Source organism: Bos javanicus, chromosome 6 (genome assembly GCF_032452875.1).
Source record: "Bos javanicus breed banteng chromosome 6, ARS-OSU_banteng_1.0, whole genome shotgun sequence".
NCBI lineage: Eukaryota > Metazoa > Chordata > Mammalia > Artiodactyla > Bovidae > Bos > Bos javanicus.
Genome location: NC_083873.1, coordinates 61,637,611 through 61,658,097, shown reverse-complemented (window position 1 = coordinate 61,658,097; position 20,487 = coordinate 61,637,611). Strand labels below are relative to the sequence as shown.

General features: G+C 40.4%; 1 protein-coding gene across 9 annotated transcripts in view; it reads left to right on the top strand.

Annotated features, from left to right (window-relative positions):
* The window catches only part of ATP8A1 (ATPase phospholipid transporting 8A1), a 236,394-nt gene that overhangs the window by 151,209 nt on the left and 64,698 nt on the right, over positions 1-20,487 (top strand). For all 9 annotated transcript variants that reach the window (XM_061420038.1, XM_061420035.1, XM_061420032.1 and 6 more), the window contains one exon: positions 6,400-6,572. In XM_061420038.1, the coding sequence (XP_061276022.1) occupies positions 6,400-6,572 (173 nt within the window). The remainder of the gene's footprint in view (positions 1-6,399; positions 6,573-20,487) is intronic.

The window sequence follows — 20,487 nt, the reverse complement described above, 5'->3', positions numbered from 1 at the left end:
TTCTCTACTAGGGTGTTTCCTGGATATGTTCCTAAGTAAGACTAACTGTTCTATAAACCCCTTAAAGGAATCAGAAAGAAAAGCCAGAAGCTGAAAAGGGCCATTTTTATGCAGGTGCTTTCTGCAACGTTACATTTGGGGCCATCAGAAACATAGTTCTTAGGTGGCCTAACATGTTCTTTGCACATCTGGCCTCTGGGTTCCTTAGGCTGTTCCAAGCAGAGTTTTTGCCAGAATGAAAACGACATCTTGCATGCTAGGATACTTTCCAGACAAGTCAGGGCTTTCCGTTTATTTCACTGTAAAATCGTATTCATTGTCTAGGGTGCCCGCAGTGATTTTTATCAAGGATTTCCTTGGCAAAAGTCATGTAAAAGTAATGTTAAAAAAAAATTATCATAAAGCTGCCAGTCTCTGATTTCTTAAAAAATTATTTTATTTCATTGGAGGGTATGTTGTGGCTCAGGGTAGATCCTCTCAAAATATTCCAGACTGGCATATCAAATGTTTTGAATTAAAGTTACTCTAGAAAAACCAACCAATCCAAGAAAAACATTCTGACCCTCCTGTGTCTTTAGAAAGCAAGAAATAAATCTTCCATTTGGAAGGTAGCCTCTCTGCTCCAGGAGGTAGAGACATCCTTATCATCAGAGATAGGAAATTTAGGGCCAAGAAGGCTGTTTAAACAAAACTTGTTACTTCCTCACTAATTTACTACCAAAGTTTAAACTTCTCTATCTTGTCAAGTCTTTATAAATTTATTGTTTCTTTTTCTAAAAAGCATAAAAGCTGCATGCTTTGGCCACTTATTAGGTTCCATTTCTAGAGACCTCCATATACACTAATTAAATTTAAGGGGTTTTTTCCCACGTTAATCTCTCTTGTGCCAATTTAATTATTAAACCAGCCAAAAGAACTCAAGAAAGAGAGGGTGGGAAATTTCCCCCACCGTGTTAGGTATTATATGAACATGTCATCTGTTGGGCCAGGCAATGCCCTGAAGATTCACATAGAAATTTATTAGGGCCCTTTGGTCAGAGTTATCTTTTGTGAAAAATTCTGCTTAATCTAATTATCTGCCAAGCATCATTCTTTTCTTTTTTTTCTTTTTCCAGTATGTTTCTTATAAACCAAATACAAGTTGTTTTCTTCTCATCAATCCACTGTTATATAACCCGGCTTGATCACTAAGTAGCTAGTCTAGGTGCTGATTCCATTATATTCATTAAATAATTTATGTTATATAAGATAGAAGGAGATGCTCGATCATAACCATCACTTTGTTCTCCATTTCCTCTGTCATAAAATAAACACACTAACATTTTATTTACTGCCCTAATTAAGAGTAGCCAAGATTACACGGGAGTTTTACGGGCAGCAAAAAACAATCCTCAGAATAATCACACAACAAAGGATTGTAACTTCCCACATGAGAGTCTCCAGTCATTAATAATTTGGTTATTCCTTTTCCACCAAGCTCATATTAATTGTATTTCATCTCTTTATCAAGGGCCTCAGTCCCAAAGAGACCTAGAGATATAGACAGATAAGCAATTATACATCATGCTGCATTATGTAAGTATAAACAAGTATTTAGAGAGTCTGAAAGGTGGAGGTATTCATCTCACCTGGAGGACTCAAAGAACAGAGTCAGAGGGACTTGTCTCAGTTTGTTTATTTGTTCATTGTTCTCAGTATGTAGTCTTAGAGCATGACAGTCGGGAGAATAAAGATACAAGGGAGAAAAGGGAGGAACAGAGAGGAGCAAAGTCAGTCTCCCCCACCACCCGACTACCTGGCTCAGGAGTCAGCAAGGATTAGGGAAAGAGAAGTGTTTCAAGTTGAGAGAGGAAAGTTAAGAGAATTCTTTCTTAACTAAATGCTTTTAGCTGTAGTATCAGGGGGTAAATTTGGAGTCTGGGGTAGCCTCAGGAAAGAGTGGAATTGGCTAGACCTGGGGGAAAGGAGCGATCCATAGCAATGAGCACCCATAGAAAAGAGGAGAGCTGGCTAGAGCCTGCCCTCTGGGGGAGGTGATTTTCTTTCTTTCTGTGGGGTCGGAACTAAGAGTAGAGAAGTGTGGGTGGGGGACTGGATTGTGACTTGGCAAAGTAGGAAGGCATGGAGGGAGCGCCTAAGGGCTCTTGATGAGCAGTTGGCTGGGGGCAGGCCGTGAGCAGGGAGCAGATAGCTGAGTGCTCAAATGCATGTCCACGTGGGATGCAGTCTGCAGGAGGTGCAGGCAGATCCCACCTTCTCTGCAGCTCCCTCCCATACCTGGATCCCCATCTGGTGAAACGCCTGGACCCCTGCCTGTCTCTCCAAACTGCCTGTGCTTCTGACTCTCCCTGATTATAGCAACAGATGCTCCTTTTCTTTCCACCCACAAATAAGACTTTGTAGCATAAGGGAGACAGAGCTCTTATTTTGTTGTACTCTGTGGTCTTTTATCCTTTTTCTGAGTTAGCTTTTCATTTATATATTTTCACTTTCACATGTCACTAAGTTTAAATGTTTAAACATTTCCCCCTTCAGTAGCCAAAAAGAAAACAAAGCAACAGCTAATGTAGTAATAAATTTATTTCTAGCTACAGGAGATAAGCTCCAATGCAATATGGCCATAAAGTATGGCTCCTAGGCTTAAGGGAGAAGCAATAAACTTTCATAAATAAAGGAATTTTAAAATACTCCCGGCAGTATAAATAAGGGTCAAATGCAACGTGTAACTGGCAGCACACAGCCGACGACAGATCTGCTTACAAAAGGAAACTGTAAACTAAAATAAGAAAATGTTTGCAGCTTTTCTGTGGTTGTTACCTTGCACCCGAGGTGGGCTGACTAAAGAATTCACTGTGTGAAGATGTTGACTCACCTTCTGAATTGTGACCTCTAGCACATCTCCTGACACCTTTTGATTTCGCTGAAGATCTGCGATAATCACCCAGCAAACCCAGGGGTCCTGACACCACAAATAAGTTCTCAACACATCTTATGGTGTTAGAGAACACCCTGGAAGGAGGGAAGTTTGGGCGCCCAGGACTGTGGCCCTCAGGCTGGTTCATGAGGGAGCTTGCACAACTCAGGAGTTCACTTGCCTTCCAGTCTCACTTTGCAGCTAGTCTGTAAGGAAATTGGAAGCCCTCTTTAGGTGCATCTCAGGCTTCATTTGCCTTTTCAGATCAGGAGGGACATGGGCAAAAGCTTAAAAAAACACACACAGAGTGGCGTATGGATGGATGGATAAGTAGGAAGATAGGCAGGCAGACAAATAGATTCACAAATACACACACCTGCATTTTAGTGGGCAGTGCCTTGGTTTGAAAGATGGTTGAAGTAATAGGGATTATTCTTTAGAAAATTAAAGAGCATGAAAGAGAAGTCTGACACCTCTTTCTGTCAGTCTCTCTCTCTTTCTCTCAAACCAGAAGTGATAATAGAGGGGAAATGGACTGCTGCAAGTAGGGTGAAATCAGAATTTATCAGTGCTCTCATTCCATAAACATGACTTTTCCTGAGCATCTGTAGTTGCGGGAGCTGTGTTTGTGGCTGGGAACGAGATTAGACATTGTCTGCTCCTCAAGGATCTGGAGGTCTTGGTAGCGTAGACAGACTTAGTAGCATGGAGTGCATCTGGGAGGGTTTGAGAAGGTAAGCTTGGTTTAAGAGACAGTGGGATATGCTCAGGAGAAAAGAGTGGTCCAGAGAGGGGATAAAGGAGTCAAGATTGTAAAGAGGAAAGCCAACGAAAGTTAGTTGGGCTTAGGTTTTGGACTTTATCATGTAAGTAGTAGCAAGCTATTGAAAAATTTGAGAGCAGAAAGAGGCATGATTTGTGTTTCAAGCTTGTTTTGTGAAGAGAAGTCTCTGTTGGCGGTAAAGACAAGATGAGAGACAGATGATGAGGGCTCGGGGGAGACAACAGAGGGAACGGTCTGGGGATTCCATTTATAATTCGCTAGGCCTGGTACTGTTGGTTTTGTTTTTGAGGGATAATGTAGAGAAAGACAAGCTGGCACAGAAATTTAACTCTCAGTTGGGTTTCACCATTTAGTAGCCGTGTGTTTGGGGGCAAGGAACTTTGAAGTGTCACGCTTACCGTCTGCAGAATGGGGCAGTAGTTGTACCTGCTGCATAGGTGTGTAATAAGTGTTAACTGAAGTGTCGTGTCTATGTGTGTGCCCTTGGAATCATGACTGGTGTGTGGTACATGCTAAATATTGTCTTCTTTTCATTTTTTATCAGTGCATTAATGTGCTTGGTTGTTCATTTCTATGGGAGTTTGCTTCTAAGACAATCCAGAGTAAGAGTAATCAACTATGGATAGTCATTGGTAAATTTTGCTTGCATAATTTTACTGACTTTTTTTCTTTTTTTTTTTGCCTCAATTTTCTTAAATTCTCTTGGGCCAAAAATTTCCAGCAGGAAATAGGAGGGTGAGGTCTGTAAATTAAAACAGCTCTTTCCCCTCTGATGTCAAGTGTGAACAGAGAATTTTGCAAAGAATGCTGCTATCTGGTGGTCCTTCATGTCACTGTGTATAACAAGGAACAGGGGAAGTGTTAAACAAAGTCCCAGTGTTGGGAGGATTGGGCAGTCTTACTTTATAGTACAGCACAGTTCTATTATTTTGATAAACAGATTCTGAAATTCCAGAGCAGAGTGTGAACCACATTTGAAATACGAATGCAAAACCACCTTCAAAAATCCGCAACATAAAATTTTAATTACCTCTGCCTTTGCTTCCCTCTTTGTGAAGATAACTCAGATAACTGTACCACAGTCTTAAATTGGAACAATAATTATATCTCCCATGAGTATAACAAAAATTATTCTATAAGTATTGTTTTTACTATAGGTATATTTTATTCTATAAATATGGATTTGTTAAATTTATTATATAAATAACTACAGACTCCGTTACCATAGCACTCAGAACAAAACTCTAATAGGAAGGCAGTTTTTTCTTACACCTCCTTGTGCAGAGCGTGTGTCCTGTTTCTTCGTATTGTCAGGGCTTGGGACTGCCCTGGTGATCCAGTGGTTAAGACTCCACGCTTCCAATGCATGGGACGTGGGTTTGAACCCTAATCAGGGAATTAAGATCCACATGCGACAGGGCAATAAACAAATAAATAAATAATTGTTTAAAAATAATAATAATCATATTTAGGGCTCTATTGAAATAAGCTGTCCCTATTAGGTTATAGGAAGAGTACAGGATTTGGAAAGAAATACGAAGTATTTTAAAACTTTTTGCCTTTGAAGAGCTGGGAAAGCAGTAATTCTTAACAGAGGGAGAGAGATACAACCCCTCTGTACGGTTGAGGTGAACAAAGCCTTCCTTGACACTAAAGGTTCTTATTTTGCCTGAAAGTGAACTCTTCACTGATGGAATGGGTTCTTTTATTGGATCTGCCAAGATTACTAGGGCCACATGTCACCCTCCCCAACTGAAATACAGCATCATAAAATCATAATTGAAATTACAGATGCCAATTCATGAAGTGGCAAGACATTATAGATACTGCCCTTCCTCTTCTGAGTTACTGGGAATTAATTTCAATAGCATTGAATACCTCTAAAAGAAAACCCATTAATTATTTAAATTATATTCTCCAACTTTTCCTCTTGATTCATTTATTGTTGTTCAGTCGCTCAGTCACGTCTGACTCTTTGCGACCCTATGGACTGCAGCACACCAAGCTTCCCTGTCCATCTCCAGCTCCCAGAGCTTGCTCAAACTCATGTCCATTGAGTCGGTGATGCCATCCAACCATCTCATCTGCTGTCATCCACTTCTCCTCCTGCCTTCAATCTTTCCCAGCATCAGAGTCTTTTCTAATGAGTAGGCATCAAGTGGCCAAAGTATTGGCACTTCAGCTACAGCATCGGTCCTTGATTCATAGCTAAGCACTTTTAACTAGTTCAGTGTTGTTGTGATTTAAGAAGATACTGTACTGAAAATATTTTCACAAGATTTTGATTATGTGGTTGGAATAATGAGCAAAGATGGCAGGGGAATGGATGACGTATAATCTGATCCCAACCCTGGGAGGAACAGGGTATGACTTACTGTTCCATCAGAAAAAGAAAAAGTCACTTACTTTTTCTGATAATGTTTGTCCAATATTCTCTGATGGGGCTTTTGTGAGAATGGAGATATGTAAAAGCAATTTGAAACATAAAAAGCACTAAAAATAACTAAGTGTAGTTGCTGAACAACCTTAAGACGTCTTGAAAGAACAAATGGGAGTAAGTGTTGAGGGCATTTCTTTTTTTTTTTTTTCTTTTTCTTTTTTTTTCTTCCAATTTTATTTTATTTTTAAACTTTACATAATTGTATTAGTTTTGCCAAATATCAAAATGAATCCGCCACAGGTATCTTGTTTAATTTTACAGGGAACACGGGAAACTCTCAGTCGTCACTGCACTACTCTGGGTGATGCTCTTCGGAAGGAGAATGACTTTGCTCTTATAATTGATGGGAAAACCCTCAAATATGCCTTAACTTTTGGAGTGAGGCAGTATTTCCTGGACTTAGCTTTGTCGTGCAAAGCTGTTATTTGCTGCAGGTAAGTTCTCTGGGATTTGTCAGATTTCAGCAAAGAGCAGCTAGATCCTGAGCTCTTGATTTTTAACATTCCTTGAAGTTATTTTATCTCGAACTTGTAGATGTCAGTTATTTGTTAATTCATTCATTCAGGTCTCAGGGTTCACAAACTGGGATAGCTTTGAGAACATTGTGACCAAGCCAATGGACAGGTCTATTCTCAGGATTGTCTGGCAGAAATCCCTCATTGACCAGAAATGGTGAGGCTCGTTCATTGACTTTGACATGGAGCTGTGAGAGAATGGATTTAGCTAAGGTGCTATTTTGAAAGTGAGTCCTGATTGGAAGCCCATCATTGATGATAATTGTTCATAATTTGAATCAGCAGGTTTCTTGCCATTCTATGTTTGACTATTTATCTGCATTTCTGTCTGGGGTTGTCTCTCTAAAGTTTCTATTTTCTACACTTATATCTTTGATTCTGTAAGTTAGACTTATTTGTGGGGAAATCATGGTGGGAGGCACTAACTGAATCATTTTCCAAATAGCCAAGCATTTTTCTGAAGGCTATTTATTGACCGTACAATCTTCTGCCCTCTAATTTGTAATATTGCGTATATCCTAAGTTAAAGTCTGTTTTGAGTTATCAAGGCCTACCCCATAGAATTGTGCTTCTGTGAACTGTTCAGCTCCAGTGCTTCCTGAACTCCTTGGCAAAGAACCTCTCTCATGTCTTTGAAAAGTGTAAAGTAAATCTATGCCCACGTGCAGTCTCTTCCCTTCTGGTTACCGTGAAACGCAAAGATTTTCCTCTTTGCGACCCACTTGCTGAGTTTAACCAGCTGGTCAGACTAGGTCTGGGGTAGCAGTTTCTCAAATTGCTTTCTTTTAATGGAAGGTGAAATGTTTGCAAGACTTCTAAAGAATTTCTCAGAATCTGTGCTTTTAACATTATCTTGAAAACTGTACTATTGGCCTTTCTTTTTCTTTTAAAATATATTTATTAATAAAAGAATCTTCTGCTTTTAAACTTTTCTTTTTGGTCCAGGCTTTACTTGTTTCTTTATTTAAATATCCTATATATGATATTGTCACCAAACTTACAAGCCATGCCTTATGGATATTTCCTAAATTTCAGTGGGTATTTTTTTTTTTGTGAAATATAGTTTAACTCATACTTAATACATTTCCCTGGTAAGTATCATTTCAGCCTATAAAATTATACTCAGAGCATTAAGAGTTGCTTATTATTCCTGTTGTTATGCTCAGTTGCTCAGTCATGTCCAACTCTGCGACCCCATGGCCCACCAGGCTCCTCTGTCCATGGAATTTTCCAGGCAAGAATACTGGAGCAAGTTGCCATTTCCTCCTCCAGGGGTTCTTCCCAGCCAAGGGATCAAACCCGAGTCTCCCTAGTCTCCTGCATTGACAGGCAGATTCTTTACCATTTAGCCACCTGGGAAGCCTTTATTATTCCTAGGAATCTAATTATATCAGTCATTTAATTTTTCTTGTCTATGGCATGTATTAATAAATACTATTTATTACTCTAAAGCTTTTAGGCAATATTGTATTAGATATTTAATATTAGTAATAATCAGATTCAGCTTGGGTGAGTGAAGTTGCTCAGTCGTGTCCGACTCTTTGCAACCCCGTGAACTGTAGCCCACCAGGCTCCTCCGTCCATGGGATTCTCCAGGCAAGAATATTGGAGTGGGTTGCCATTTTCTTCTCCAGGGGATCTTCCCGACCCAGGGATCTAACCCAGGTCACCTGCATTGCAGGCAGACGCTTTAACCTCTGAGCCACCAGGGAAGCAGATTCAGCTTAACCATGAAGAAAAAATATAGAAATTATTTTATCTTGCCTGTCTCATTTTAAAAGCATGAGGATACTCATGATTTCTTAAATCTGCTTTTCCAGGGACTTTCTTGGTTCCTTGCCAATCTCTTGACCAAGTCTCAGTAATGTTCAACTCTGACACTCTCCCATCAGGATAATTTTGTTCCAGACTTGGTTATTTAATCACTTTCATTAACCGGATCACAAGGATCAACAAAAGATTGCTCAAAAACACATTAAGTGATGTGGCTGTTGGCTCCTGTTCAGAAACAGAACTCAAAGCTGTTCAGATAACAGGACCAGTCCCCTTGAGCCGGCATTCATTCTGTGCCTGCTGTGTGCTGGGCGAGGATGCTGCACACACAAGGATGCATAAGACATCCTGCCTGCTCTCCTCCGTGTTTGTGTCTGCCTCTTGTTTTAAACAGACTCACAATCGGTTTGAAAGATGTGGGAGGCCAGTTTCATCGCAGCTGAGCCTCATTCCTAGAGTATTGCTTAACTCGGCACCTCCCACCATTCTTCAAAAAGTCGAACCACAAAATTAAACAATAGCAGAGGGAGAGAAAAACTAGAAAGCAGAATCAAGGGAGAAAAAAAAAATATGTTCCGTGCTTGTGAAATTCCCTCCTGAGATCCTTGTTCTGAAAGCCCACAAGTCTCAGGGACCTCAGGGCCCCTCCAGGTCCCAGGCCCCCTGGGAGGGACTCGCACTCTGCATTGACCGTGCAGCTCAGCTCTGACACTGAACTTATAAAGATGTGTGTGTGGCCCCTTCCTCCCTCCGTCCTGTTTTAAGCATGTAGGAGGACTGTGAAGGTCCCTATGCAGACACTAAGAGTTTTATGTAGAGTTTTAGGGGACTTTTTAAAAGTAAAATCGCTTTGGTCTGCTTTTTTCTTCTCATTACCGTCGTATTCTGTCTTTTCCCATAAGGACTGTGGTTCAGCTTCCCGTCTGGCTTTGGGAATTCGTCTAAGCCCATAATTATCAATACATCAGTGCCACTGCCCGATCTATGTCTGTGCACCTTCTTGGCCTGGTGCCTCTTGGCATTTAAACTATGGGCACAGACCATCTTCTTGTTATTTCGCTTTCTGACCTTGAAGCATCCTTTCCATGATGATTCCTCGCTGGGAGAAGTAGTAAGTGGGCGGTTCTATAGATCCTTCTTTGAAATTGAATGCATGCATTCTGGCTCCTGGTTTCTCAGATGATTGTAATCTCCTTGCCTCAGGAAATTCTCTATTTCACTCCATTATAAGAAACCCTCCACATAAATACCGAATATTATTTCAAAATACAGTGGGCCACTGTTTCCCAAATTCATTTACGTTCATGATGGCTTTCTGGGTTTTCCCCTTAAACTACTTTACAGTTTAGTTCTTGTCATTCCACAGGTGAAGATAATTCAGAATCTGCTCTTCCTCTGCCATCTTCTCTTTGCTAGAGTGGAATAGGGGGAAAGCCTCCCTTAATGGATAATGAGGCTCTGGCCATTAGTTCCATCTTCAGGATTACATCAGCCACTTTCTTCCCTGACATTATCAGCATGAAGGACAGGAGGCAGTTTTTAGTGTTTGCCTAATTGACACAGTTATAAAGATGAGCATTTTCCCTGAAGAGTCTACAGCTGAATTGAAAGAAACAGTTGTTCTCTGTCAGCTGTCATTACATCTCTTACCATCATTTTCTAAAGGGAATACTCAGAGACAGGAATAATACCCTGGCCCCCAAATTATTCAGGGCTTTGGAGTCCTGGTTTTGGTTTACAGAATGAAGTTGCATGTTCTACATCAGATAATTTTTTCAATTATGGAAAACCCAAGAAGTACAATAAAATCTGTTTTTTTCAGTCTTCCAAGTACTGTATTTTCGTAGATGCCACAAGCAGTTTTTGCTTTTATCTCTGTGTAAATTTACCCATATAACCTGAGTAGTTCAATAGCAAATGTCCATCTTATGCTAAGGTAAGTTTTCCTGGTTATAAACTACTCCTCTTGTGGTCCTTCCCTTCTGTTCCCTTCTTGAAGTACATTGATTTTTTTTTTTCCATTCAGTGTGATCACAGATACTTTTGAAGAACAAAGGAAAGGTCTGTACCAATTTTGCGCAAACATGTAAAATTGAATTTGCCATGTTAGAGATTTCACAGGCTCCCTGGAACTCCTTGGACAGGTAGAGGGGAAAAGCCTGCTCCAAGACTCATGGAGATGTGTGTACACAGCTAAAAGCAAGAGGTATTCTGCAAACTAACTGTACCAGGTAATAATTTCTCATCTCAGTGACCAATATTTTATGCCCTAAGGTCTTAGAGCTTGTATAGTTGGGGATTCATGAAATACTTGTTCCAACTTTACCTCTCTGGCACTTTGGATACCTGATGGAACCTCTCTCTGGTTTTGTAACTTGTAAAATGGAGAGGTTGCCATATAGCAGTGAAGTCTTCCAGGGAGCCTAGATGTCTGCAGCAGTTAAGATTGGAGCTTCTCTGGCATAGAAAGGTGTGAAGCCCATGCACACATGCACCCTTCCTGGATCAGCTCCTTCCAATGTGAAAGCCACTGAGCCAGGTGACTTCTCGCCCTGTCAGACTTTGGATGAACCCTACCTCTGTTGGCCACTTCTTTGCTAGGAAGAATCTGTCTCCTGCTTGGAACTGCCTAATTCAGGGAAGCATCTGGTCAACCTCTTTTAATATCCCCTCCAGAAGAGGGTGGGAACGTTGCAGTGGAGTTATTGCTGTGTGTTAAATGGCATGTGGTTTCTGAGATCCTCGTCAGTTCACATAAGGCAGCCTTTCAAAGAATCTTACATTTTTTCTGCAGTTGTCAGTTTAGTTTAAACATATTTTGAAACTTATGTTCTGTGACAGTTGGTTGAAAATTGGCCTAGAGCCTCCAAGCTTTTAGACTGTCTAGTAATCACCGTTCTCCTACATAATTTATGTACTCATGTCTTCTGAGAAGCAGAAGTTAAATTGAAGTAAGCATTTTTCCCTACTTGCAACATCTCTAATCAAAGTTTAACCCCCTTTTAGGCCATTTTCCCCATAGTGCATAAAAAAACACTTGACTTCAGTGCGTGTCGTCGCTCGGGAGTGGCATTCCAGGCAAAACCTTTCACCTTAGTCTGATCGAGGGGCCCTCCAAGAAGAGGTCTAAAGGGACACCTTGGATACTCTTTGTCATTGCCTGAGTGTGTTAAGTAAAAGGTCAAGACAGATCTGCTTCTCGAATCTTTGGGGATTGTCTTAAACTTTAAGGATTTCTCTAAATAAATGTTCTACTTAAAGGGTAGCCATAAAGCACAAATGAAGCTACTAAATGCTCAACAGACATCCCTTTAAAGAAAGAAGTTGGTGAACACGTTGAATGCCAAGCAGATGTCTGGCTTTGAGAAGACTTACAAATTCTTAATGAATGTCAACCCTATATTTGCTTCCAAGGAAATGTGAATAAATGTTGGAAATGTTGAGAGAATATTTCTTTCATACATGGCTAAAAGAGGACACACTGAATAAATTTTATAACTTTATAACTGCATATATTTTGCTTTAATATCATAATATTATCATAATATTATCATCTCATTTGCTTTTCTACCTCTACTGAGTAATGTTAAAGGAACTACATGGCCATATTACAACCTGGTAGCCAATTATAATGTACGGCATCAGAGAAGTCCATGTTAGGTGGTAAAATATCTAAAAATTTATGAGAAATCTAAATGCTGTAGCATCCCACTGTAATACAGCATTTTATAGTTTTAGATGTGACTCAATTTACTCAAACCACCAACACCAATATACATACATAAAGTGAAAGTGAAGTCGCTCAGTCATGTCCAATTCTTTGTGACCCCATGGACTGTAGCCTATCAGGCTCCTCCATCCATAGGATTTTCCAGGCAATTCCAGGAGTGAATTGCCATTTCCTTCTCCAGGGGATCTTCCTGACCCAAGAATCAAACCCTGGTCTCCCACATTGCAGGCAGACGCTTTACCATTTGAGCCACCAGGGAAGCCTACATACATAAACACACAGAACCACAGGTTGTATAATTCTGATAAAACAGAGTTAGACTGTCCTGGAAGGTGCATCAAGCATAAGTGTAAAGTTCAGTGCATTTTTACAAAGTGAACATACTCCCGTGTCAATAACCCAAACATAACCCACACCCCAGATGACCTTTCGTGCTACCTTTATTTTATTAGCCTCCCAAGGATAACTGCTATCTTGATTTCTGCCACCATCCCTCCTAAGTTATATCTTACTCATTTCAGTCTCTCTGTTTTGTATCTTGTTTACTAGGAATAAATGTATCTCTTCCATAACTATATTCAAATTATTTTTTCTGTTGAGCAGTTTGAAGTACAGAGCTCTGAGGCCTTCCACTAAAGGCCTCCCTAAAGCTTTACATCAGTCAATAAATCAGTACTCTCATGTGTTCTTCAGTCAAATACAGATCCACCAAAGAGATGACTTGCAGTCCTCCTTCAGTTCTACCTTGAGAGAATGAAAGGATTTCATTTTCCAGTTTACGAAGGACATGATATATGGAACCTACGGCATTTCTCTGTTCTGTCAAACTAGTGATCGCACCATGTGGGGCAGAGTTAGTTTGATTTAACTGGTTGTCCTTGAACCCTTGATGGATTCTAGTGATTACCTTCTTAATAAGTAATAAGTGGACCCCAGGAGTTGGTGATGGACAGGGAGGCCTGGCATGCTGCAGTTCATGGGGTCGCAAAGAGTCGGACATGACTGAGCAACTGAACTGAACTGAACTGAATAAGCCATGTGAGTGAGCCCCATTTAGGGCAAATTAAAGGTTTGGTGTTTCGAGCCAGACTAGGGTTCCAGGAGCCAAGATCAGGTAGAATAGTAAGTAGGTCGTGGCAGTCTAGAAGCTGTGGGGCATGGAGTGACGATAAAAGAGAAACAGCATCCTACTTCAAAACAAAAGGCATGTTGCCAAGAGAGCAGTGCGAGAAGAAAGACGTGAACGTACAACAACGGACTTTTTACTGAAGCATGAAAGACAAGATGGTTCCAGGTAGCATTTTCCAGAAGGGAATATTTTATGGAGCAAAAGTGGGCAAACTGTTTCTGTAAAGAGCCAGATGGTATTTTAGGCTTTGCTGGCCATGCAATCTCTGTCTCAGCCACTTAACTCTGACGTTGTAGCTTGGGAGGAACTCTAAATAATATGTAAATGAATGGGTATGACTATGTTCTCTCAAGAGTTTAAGCAAAAATAGGATGCTGCCTGGATTTGACCCTGGGACCATAGTCAGCCAGCTCTTTAGGGGGTGTCTGTGGCTCATAAATGAACAGTAGAGGGAGTTGATTCTGACACAAATTTTCCCGTAATTTTGATGGAATTCACCCCCGACTCCCTAGTCTGTAATTTATAGGCTCTTTCTTTTCTTGAAAGCTGAGACGTTGCCCATCTCTCCTCACCTGGCTTGTTTCCCTTCCTCCCCGATTCCTCAAAAATGACTGGTGTTCTTTCTGTGGTGACAGCTGCACCACATTCTGTGGTGACAGTCTGGCATCTCCATTCAATCTTTCCATGTGTTTGGATTCAAGCAAACCCCTTAAAAACCGGGTATGTCCTGACGTCAGTCTGTTTCAAAATGAAGTGTAAATGACAAGAGATGTATGAAGAACCCAGGACTGGGACTTCCCTCGTGGTACATTGGTTAAGAATCTGCCTGCCAATGCACGGGACACAGGTCCAATGCCTGGCCTGGGAAGATTTCACACGCCACAGAGCAACTAAGCCCATGTGTGGCGACTGCTGAAGCCTGCACGCCCTTGAGCCCGTGCTCTGCAACTGGAGAGCAGTCCATACTCCCTGCAACTAGGAAAAAACCGCACGCTGCAATGAAGGCACAGCACAGCTAAAAACATGAAGAAATAAAAGAACCCAGGACCACAAACGTGGATCCTGCTCTGTCACCTCAGGGCCTTCCCTCTATTTTAAGGAAAACTGCCAGAAAGGTGCTGAAAGGAAAGAGCAACAAAGGAATCAGGCTGAATTCCTTCCCACCTTCTCCCTAAGCTGGAAGCATCATAGAGTCTTGAACTGAAGGAAATTCTTCTTGGATCTTTATATATTACTTTAGTGTTTGCCCTACATTCCCAGTCACTTTTCACTCCTCTTTACATAAGCATTCTCATTTAGTATGCTCCTATCTATCTGTGATACTTATTTGTGTATCTGTGTAACTATGAAAAATATATAATATTGTTATATGTGATTTGAATCGAAGAATAGACACTTATTTATAATGACATCCCAGCATAAATTTTTTACCTTTTCTATTTTTCTACATGTTTCCAAGACTTTCATTTACCATATGTAGAACAAGTTTATTTTTTTGCACCACTACTAACTATTGCTCTAACGTATATACACCATTTTATGTAGTCCCGTAGTGATCACCACATGGGTTGTCCCAAAATCTTTGCTAACATGGAAAGTGCTGAAATGAATACCCAGTGTATGAACCCAACATAGTAGGATATATCTTAATACCTAGCAATGGGAATCCCAGGGACGGGGCAGCCTGGTGGGCTGCCGTCTATGGGGTCGCACAGAGTCGGACACGACTGAAGTGAGTTAGCAGCAGCAGCAATGGGAATGCTTGGCTCTGATATCAGTTGAGTCAGAATTGTCTCATTGCTCCAAAACAGCTGAACTAGCGTGTACTCCCAGTCCATGGAGATAGGCTGCTATTTCCCTACCTTAACACCCACACTTGGCATTCCTTATTTTATAACTTTGCCAATTTGATGTTTGAAAAGTAGCACTTTGTCTCAATTTTTGTTTCTGTGATTGCTAGGGAGACTGAGTAGTTCTTTATTTAACCATTTACCTCTCTGGATTTCTGCTTTTGAAGTGCATTCATTTTTCCTTTTTTTCTGTCATTCATTCAAGGAATGTTTTCAAAGAACCCATTATGTGCCAGACACCTTTATATGTGCTATAAACAGAGCAGTGAATGACAGAAGAAAAAAAAATGCTCCTTGCCTTCACATTATAGCTGTTACTCAATAAAATAAATACACACATGCATATTCAAAAGGCAATAACTACTGTGTGTCTGTGAATGGTAATGATTTATTATATATTAGACATAAAGTCAGTGATTCTACTTGCTGTGAAGAAAAGTAACACATTGAAAAAGGTTGTGTGTTTGTCACTCAGTCGTGTTCGACTCTTTGCAACCCCATGGACAGTAGCCCGCCAGGCTACTCTGTCCATGGAAATGTCCAGGCAAAAATACTAGAGTGGGTTGCTATTTCCTTCTCCAATTGAAGAAGGTTTTTTATTGTGTTTCCTATATTTCTTTCTGCTTTCGTACAAGAATTATTTGTGTGTTCTGGATATTGATTCTTTGTTGAGTCTAGACATGGCAGATATCTTCTAATCTGGCTCCCTCTTCTTCTGTCTGTGGTACTCTTCCTTGAGCATAAATAATTGACCCCGAGACAGTCAAATTCCATTAGCTTTTCCCTTTATGATTTGTTCTTTGAGATAGTAAGAACTTCCCAATTACAAAGATACTCTCCTACATTTCCTTCTGTTAACTTGACACATTTATGTTTTTTGCATAGGTCTTTAAGCTTATTTTTAATGTATATTTGTGGTGTGAATGAGAAGGGATCCAATATTATTCATTTCTACATAGGAAGCAAATTCTCCCAATGCCCAGTACTGAACAGTCTTGGGTTCAGTCCCAACACCAAACAGTCCATCCTTTTCCTTCTATTTATAATGCCATATGATCTGAAACTCAAGCTCTGAAGCCAAACTTTCCAGGGTTCAAGTTCGGACTCCACCTCTTATTAGCTAAATAACACACTGCTTAACTTCTCCAGTTCAGTTTTCTGTATCTTTGAAATAGAGACAAAGAGGGAGAGGATATATGTATACATATAAATGATTCACTTTGTACACAGCAGAAACGAACACAACATTGTAAAGCAATCAAACTCCAACAAAATAAATAAAAACAAAATAGAGTTAAAATAATTGTTCTTATAGATTTATGAGGAATAAATAGGTTAATATATATACTTGGTGCATTGGTATCTATTATTAAAATTGTTTCTCTTAGAAATCGTATCAAATTTACTTTCACATCATTTCTGATAAGAATATAAAGATTTTTCTCTGAGTAGTATGGACTCTTCTGTGCCCTAAATTCTATACTAATATTAAAATTGCTAACCTGGATTTATTTTGTTTTATATGGCCTTGTCTTTTTTTCCCTCTAAATCCTCTATCTTTCTATATAATGTAGTGGCTAAGGATGCTATCCTGTCCAAATTTACACTGCTTGGTGCTTAAAATTCTCCAAGCCAGGCTTCAGCAATATATGAACCGTGAACATCCAGATGTTCAAGCTGGTTTAAGAAAAGGCAGAGGAACCAGAGATCAAATTGCCAACATCCGCTGGATCATAGAAAAAGCAAGAGAGTTCCAGAAAAATATCTATTTCTGCTGTATTGACTATGCCAAAGCCTTTGTGTGGATCACAATCAACTGTGGAAAATTCTGAAAGAGATGGGAATACCAGACCACCTGACCTGCCTCTTGAGAAACCTGTATGCACGTCAGGAAGCAACAGTTAGAACTGGACATGGAACAACAGACTGGTTCCAAATAGAAAAAGGAGTGTGTCAAGGCTGTATATTGTCACCCTGCTTATTTAACTTATATGCAGAGTACATCATGAGAAATGCTGTGCTGGAAGAAGCACAAACTGGAATCAAGATTGCCGGGAGAAATATCAATCACCTCAGATATGCAGATGACACTACCCTTATGGCAGAAAGTGAAGAGGAATTAAAGAGCCTCTTGATGAAAGTGAAAGAGGAGAGTGAAAAAGTTGGCTTAAAGCTCAACATTCAGAAAACTAAGGTCATGGCATCCAGTCCCATCAGATCAGATCAAATCAGATCAGATCAGTCGCTCAGTCGTGTCCGACTCTTTGCGACCCCATGAATCGCAGCACGCCAGGCCTCCCTGTCCATCAACAACTCCGGGAGTTCACTCAGACTCACATCCATCGAGTCAGTGATGCCATCCAGCCATCTCATCCTCTGTCGTCCCCTTCTCCTCCTGCCCCCAATCCCTCCCAGCATCAGAGTCTTTTCCAATGAGTCAACTCTTTGCATGAGGTGGCCAAAGTACTGGAGTTTCAGCTTTAGCATCATTCCTTCCAAAGAAATCCCAGGGCTGATCTCCATCATGGCAAATAGATGGGGAAACAGTGACTGACTTTATTTTTCTGGGCTCCAAAATCACTGCAGATGGTGACTGCAGCCATGAAATTAAAAGACGCTTACTCCTTGGAAGGAAAGTTATGACCAACCTAGACAGCATATTCAAAAGCAGAGACATTACTTTGCCAACAAAGATCTGTCTAGTCAAGGCTATGGTTTTCCAGTGGTCATGTGTGAATGTGAGAGTTGAACTATAAAGAAAGCTGAGCGCCAAAGAATTGATGCTTTTGAACTGTGGTGTTGGAGAAGAATCTTGAGAGTCCCTTGGACTGCAAGGAGATCCAACCATTCCATTCTAAAGGAGATCGGCCATTCATTGGAAAGACTGATGTTGAAGCCGAAATTCCAATACTTTGGCCACCTGATGCAAAGAGCCGACTCATTTGAAAAGACCCTGATGCTGGGAAAGATTGAGGGCAGGAGGAGAAGGGGAGGACAGAGGATGAGATGGTTGGATGGCATCACTGACTCAATGGACATGGGTTTGGGTGGACTCCGGGAGGTGGTGATGGACAAGGAGGCCTAGTGTGCTGCAGTTCATGGGGTCGCAAAGAGTCACACACAACTGAGCGACTGAACTGAACTGAGTGTTGAACTCTGGCTTTACCACTTAGTTGCTATTTTATCTTAAGCTATGTAAATCCCTCTGTGCTTGAGTGCCCTCATTTGTAAACTAGCAATACTAGTAACCTATCTCATATAGTGTTCTTCTGAGAATTGAAAAAATTAAAACAAGTAAAGGGTTCAAAACATAGTGAGCAAATAAATGTTATGTTAGCTGTTATTATGAAGTGTATCTCTTTTAGACACCATATTGCTGAGTCTTTTTATTTTAATAATGGGAGAATCTCTGTCTTTTAACACATTGTTGACTGGGGGATTTTTGTAGAAACTAAACCTGTGGCCAGCAATTAGTTATGTAAGTGAATACTGAAAGCTCTCCAGTCAATAACATTTGGGTAACAAAAGACGTATTAATTGCCATGGCAAATAAAAGGTGAAAAGGTGGTGACCAATTTCCTCTTCTTGGGCTCTAAAATCACTGCGGATGGTGATTACAGCCATGGCAACAGAAGATGATTGCTTCTTGGCAGGAAATCGATAACAATCCTAGACAGTGTATTGAAAAGCAGAGACATCACTCTGCCAACAAAGGTCTGTATAGTCAAGGCTATGATCTTCCCAGTGATCATGTACAGTTGTGAGAGCCAGACCATAAAGAAGGCAGAGTGCCAAAGAATTGATGCCTTTGAACTGTGGTGCTGGAGGAGACTCCTGAGAGTCCTTTGGACTTCGACAAGATCCAACCAGTCAAGCTTAAAGGAAATCATCCCTGAATCTTAAAAGAATCAACAACAACAAAATAAGATATGTTGATACATCTCTGGTCAATAAGTTGTCAATCAGTGAATGTAACCCATTTATACATATTATATTTATTGCCATATTCAGCCTTATTTCTTTAGTCTTATTTTGTGTTTTCCATTTATTATGCTTTTTATTTCTTTATTCTCCCCATAACTTCCACTATGTGAAACAGTCACTAAGTTGTTTCTGACTCTTTGTGATCCCGTGGAATGCAGCACACCAGGCTTCCCTGTCCTTCACTATCTCCCAGAATTTGTTCAAATTCATGTCCATTGAGTCAGTGATGCCATCCAACCATCTCATCCTCTGTTGTCCTTGTCTCCTCCTGCCTTCAGTCTTTGCCAGTGGCAATGTCTTTTCCAATGAGTTGGCTCTTTGCATCAGGTGGCCAATGTATTGGAGCTTCAGCTTCAGCATCAGTCCTTCCAGTGAATATTCAGGGTTGATTTCCTTTAGGATTGACTGGTTTGATCTCCTTGCTGTCCAAGGGACTCTCAAGAGTCTTCTCCAGCACCACAGTTCAAAACCATCAATTCTTTGACACTCAGCATTCTTTATGGTCCAGTTCTCATATCTGTACATGCTGCTGCTGCTGCTGCTAAGTTGCTTCAGTCGTGTCTGACTCTGTGTGACCCCATAGACGGCAGCCCACCAGGCTCCTCCATCCATGGGATTTTCCAGGCAAGAGTACTGGAGTGGGGTGCCATTGCCTTCTCCAATCCGTACATGACTACTAGCAAAACCATAGCTTTGACTATATGGACCTTTATCAGCAAAGTGATGTCTCTGCTTTTTAATACTCTGTCTAGGTTTATCATAGCTTTTCTTTCAAGGAACAAGTTTCTTTTAATTTTATGGCTGCAGTCACTGTCTGCAGTGATTTTGGAGCCCAAGAAAATAAAATCTGTCACTGTTTTCACTTTTTCCCCATCTGTTTGCCATCAAGTGATGCAACCAGATGCCATGATGTCAGTTTTTTAAATGTTCAGTTTTAAGCCAGTTTTTCACTCTCAGTTTTTCACTCTCCTCTTTCACTCTCATCAAGAGGCTCTTGATTTCCCCTTTGCTTTCTGCTATTAGAGTGATATCTGCATATCTGAGATTGTTTTGATTCTAGCTTGTGAGTCTTCCAGCCTGGCATTTCACATGATACATACAAGTTAAATAAAATTTTCTTTAGCTGATTTGAAAGCTTTACAATCTATATCTATACTGTGCTGATTATCTCTATTGTTCTGATAACCATACTTGTGCTTATTGTCTATATGTATTAAGATGTCTTTCCTTCCCTTCCCTTATAGAGACAAAAACTGAAGATATTAAAGTAATTTTGTGCATGCATCCAGGATTAGTCAGGTTACTTATTTTGTAAGTGATCTACTTTTTCTGTCTAGAGGCTATAGAAATATTTCTTACTCTTAGTTT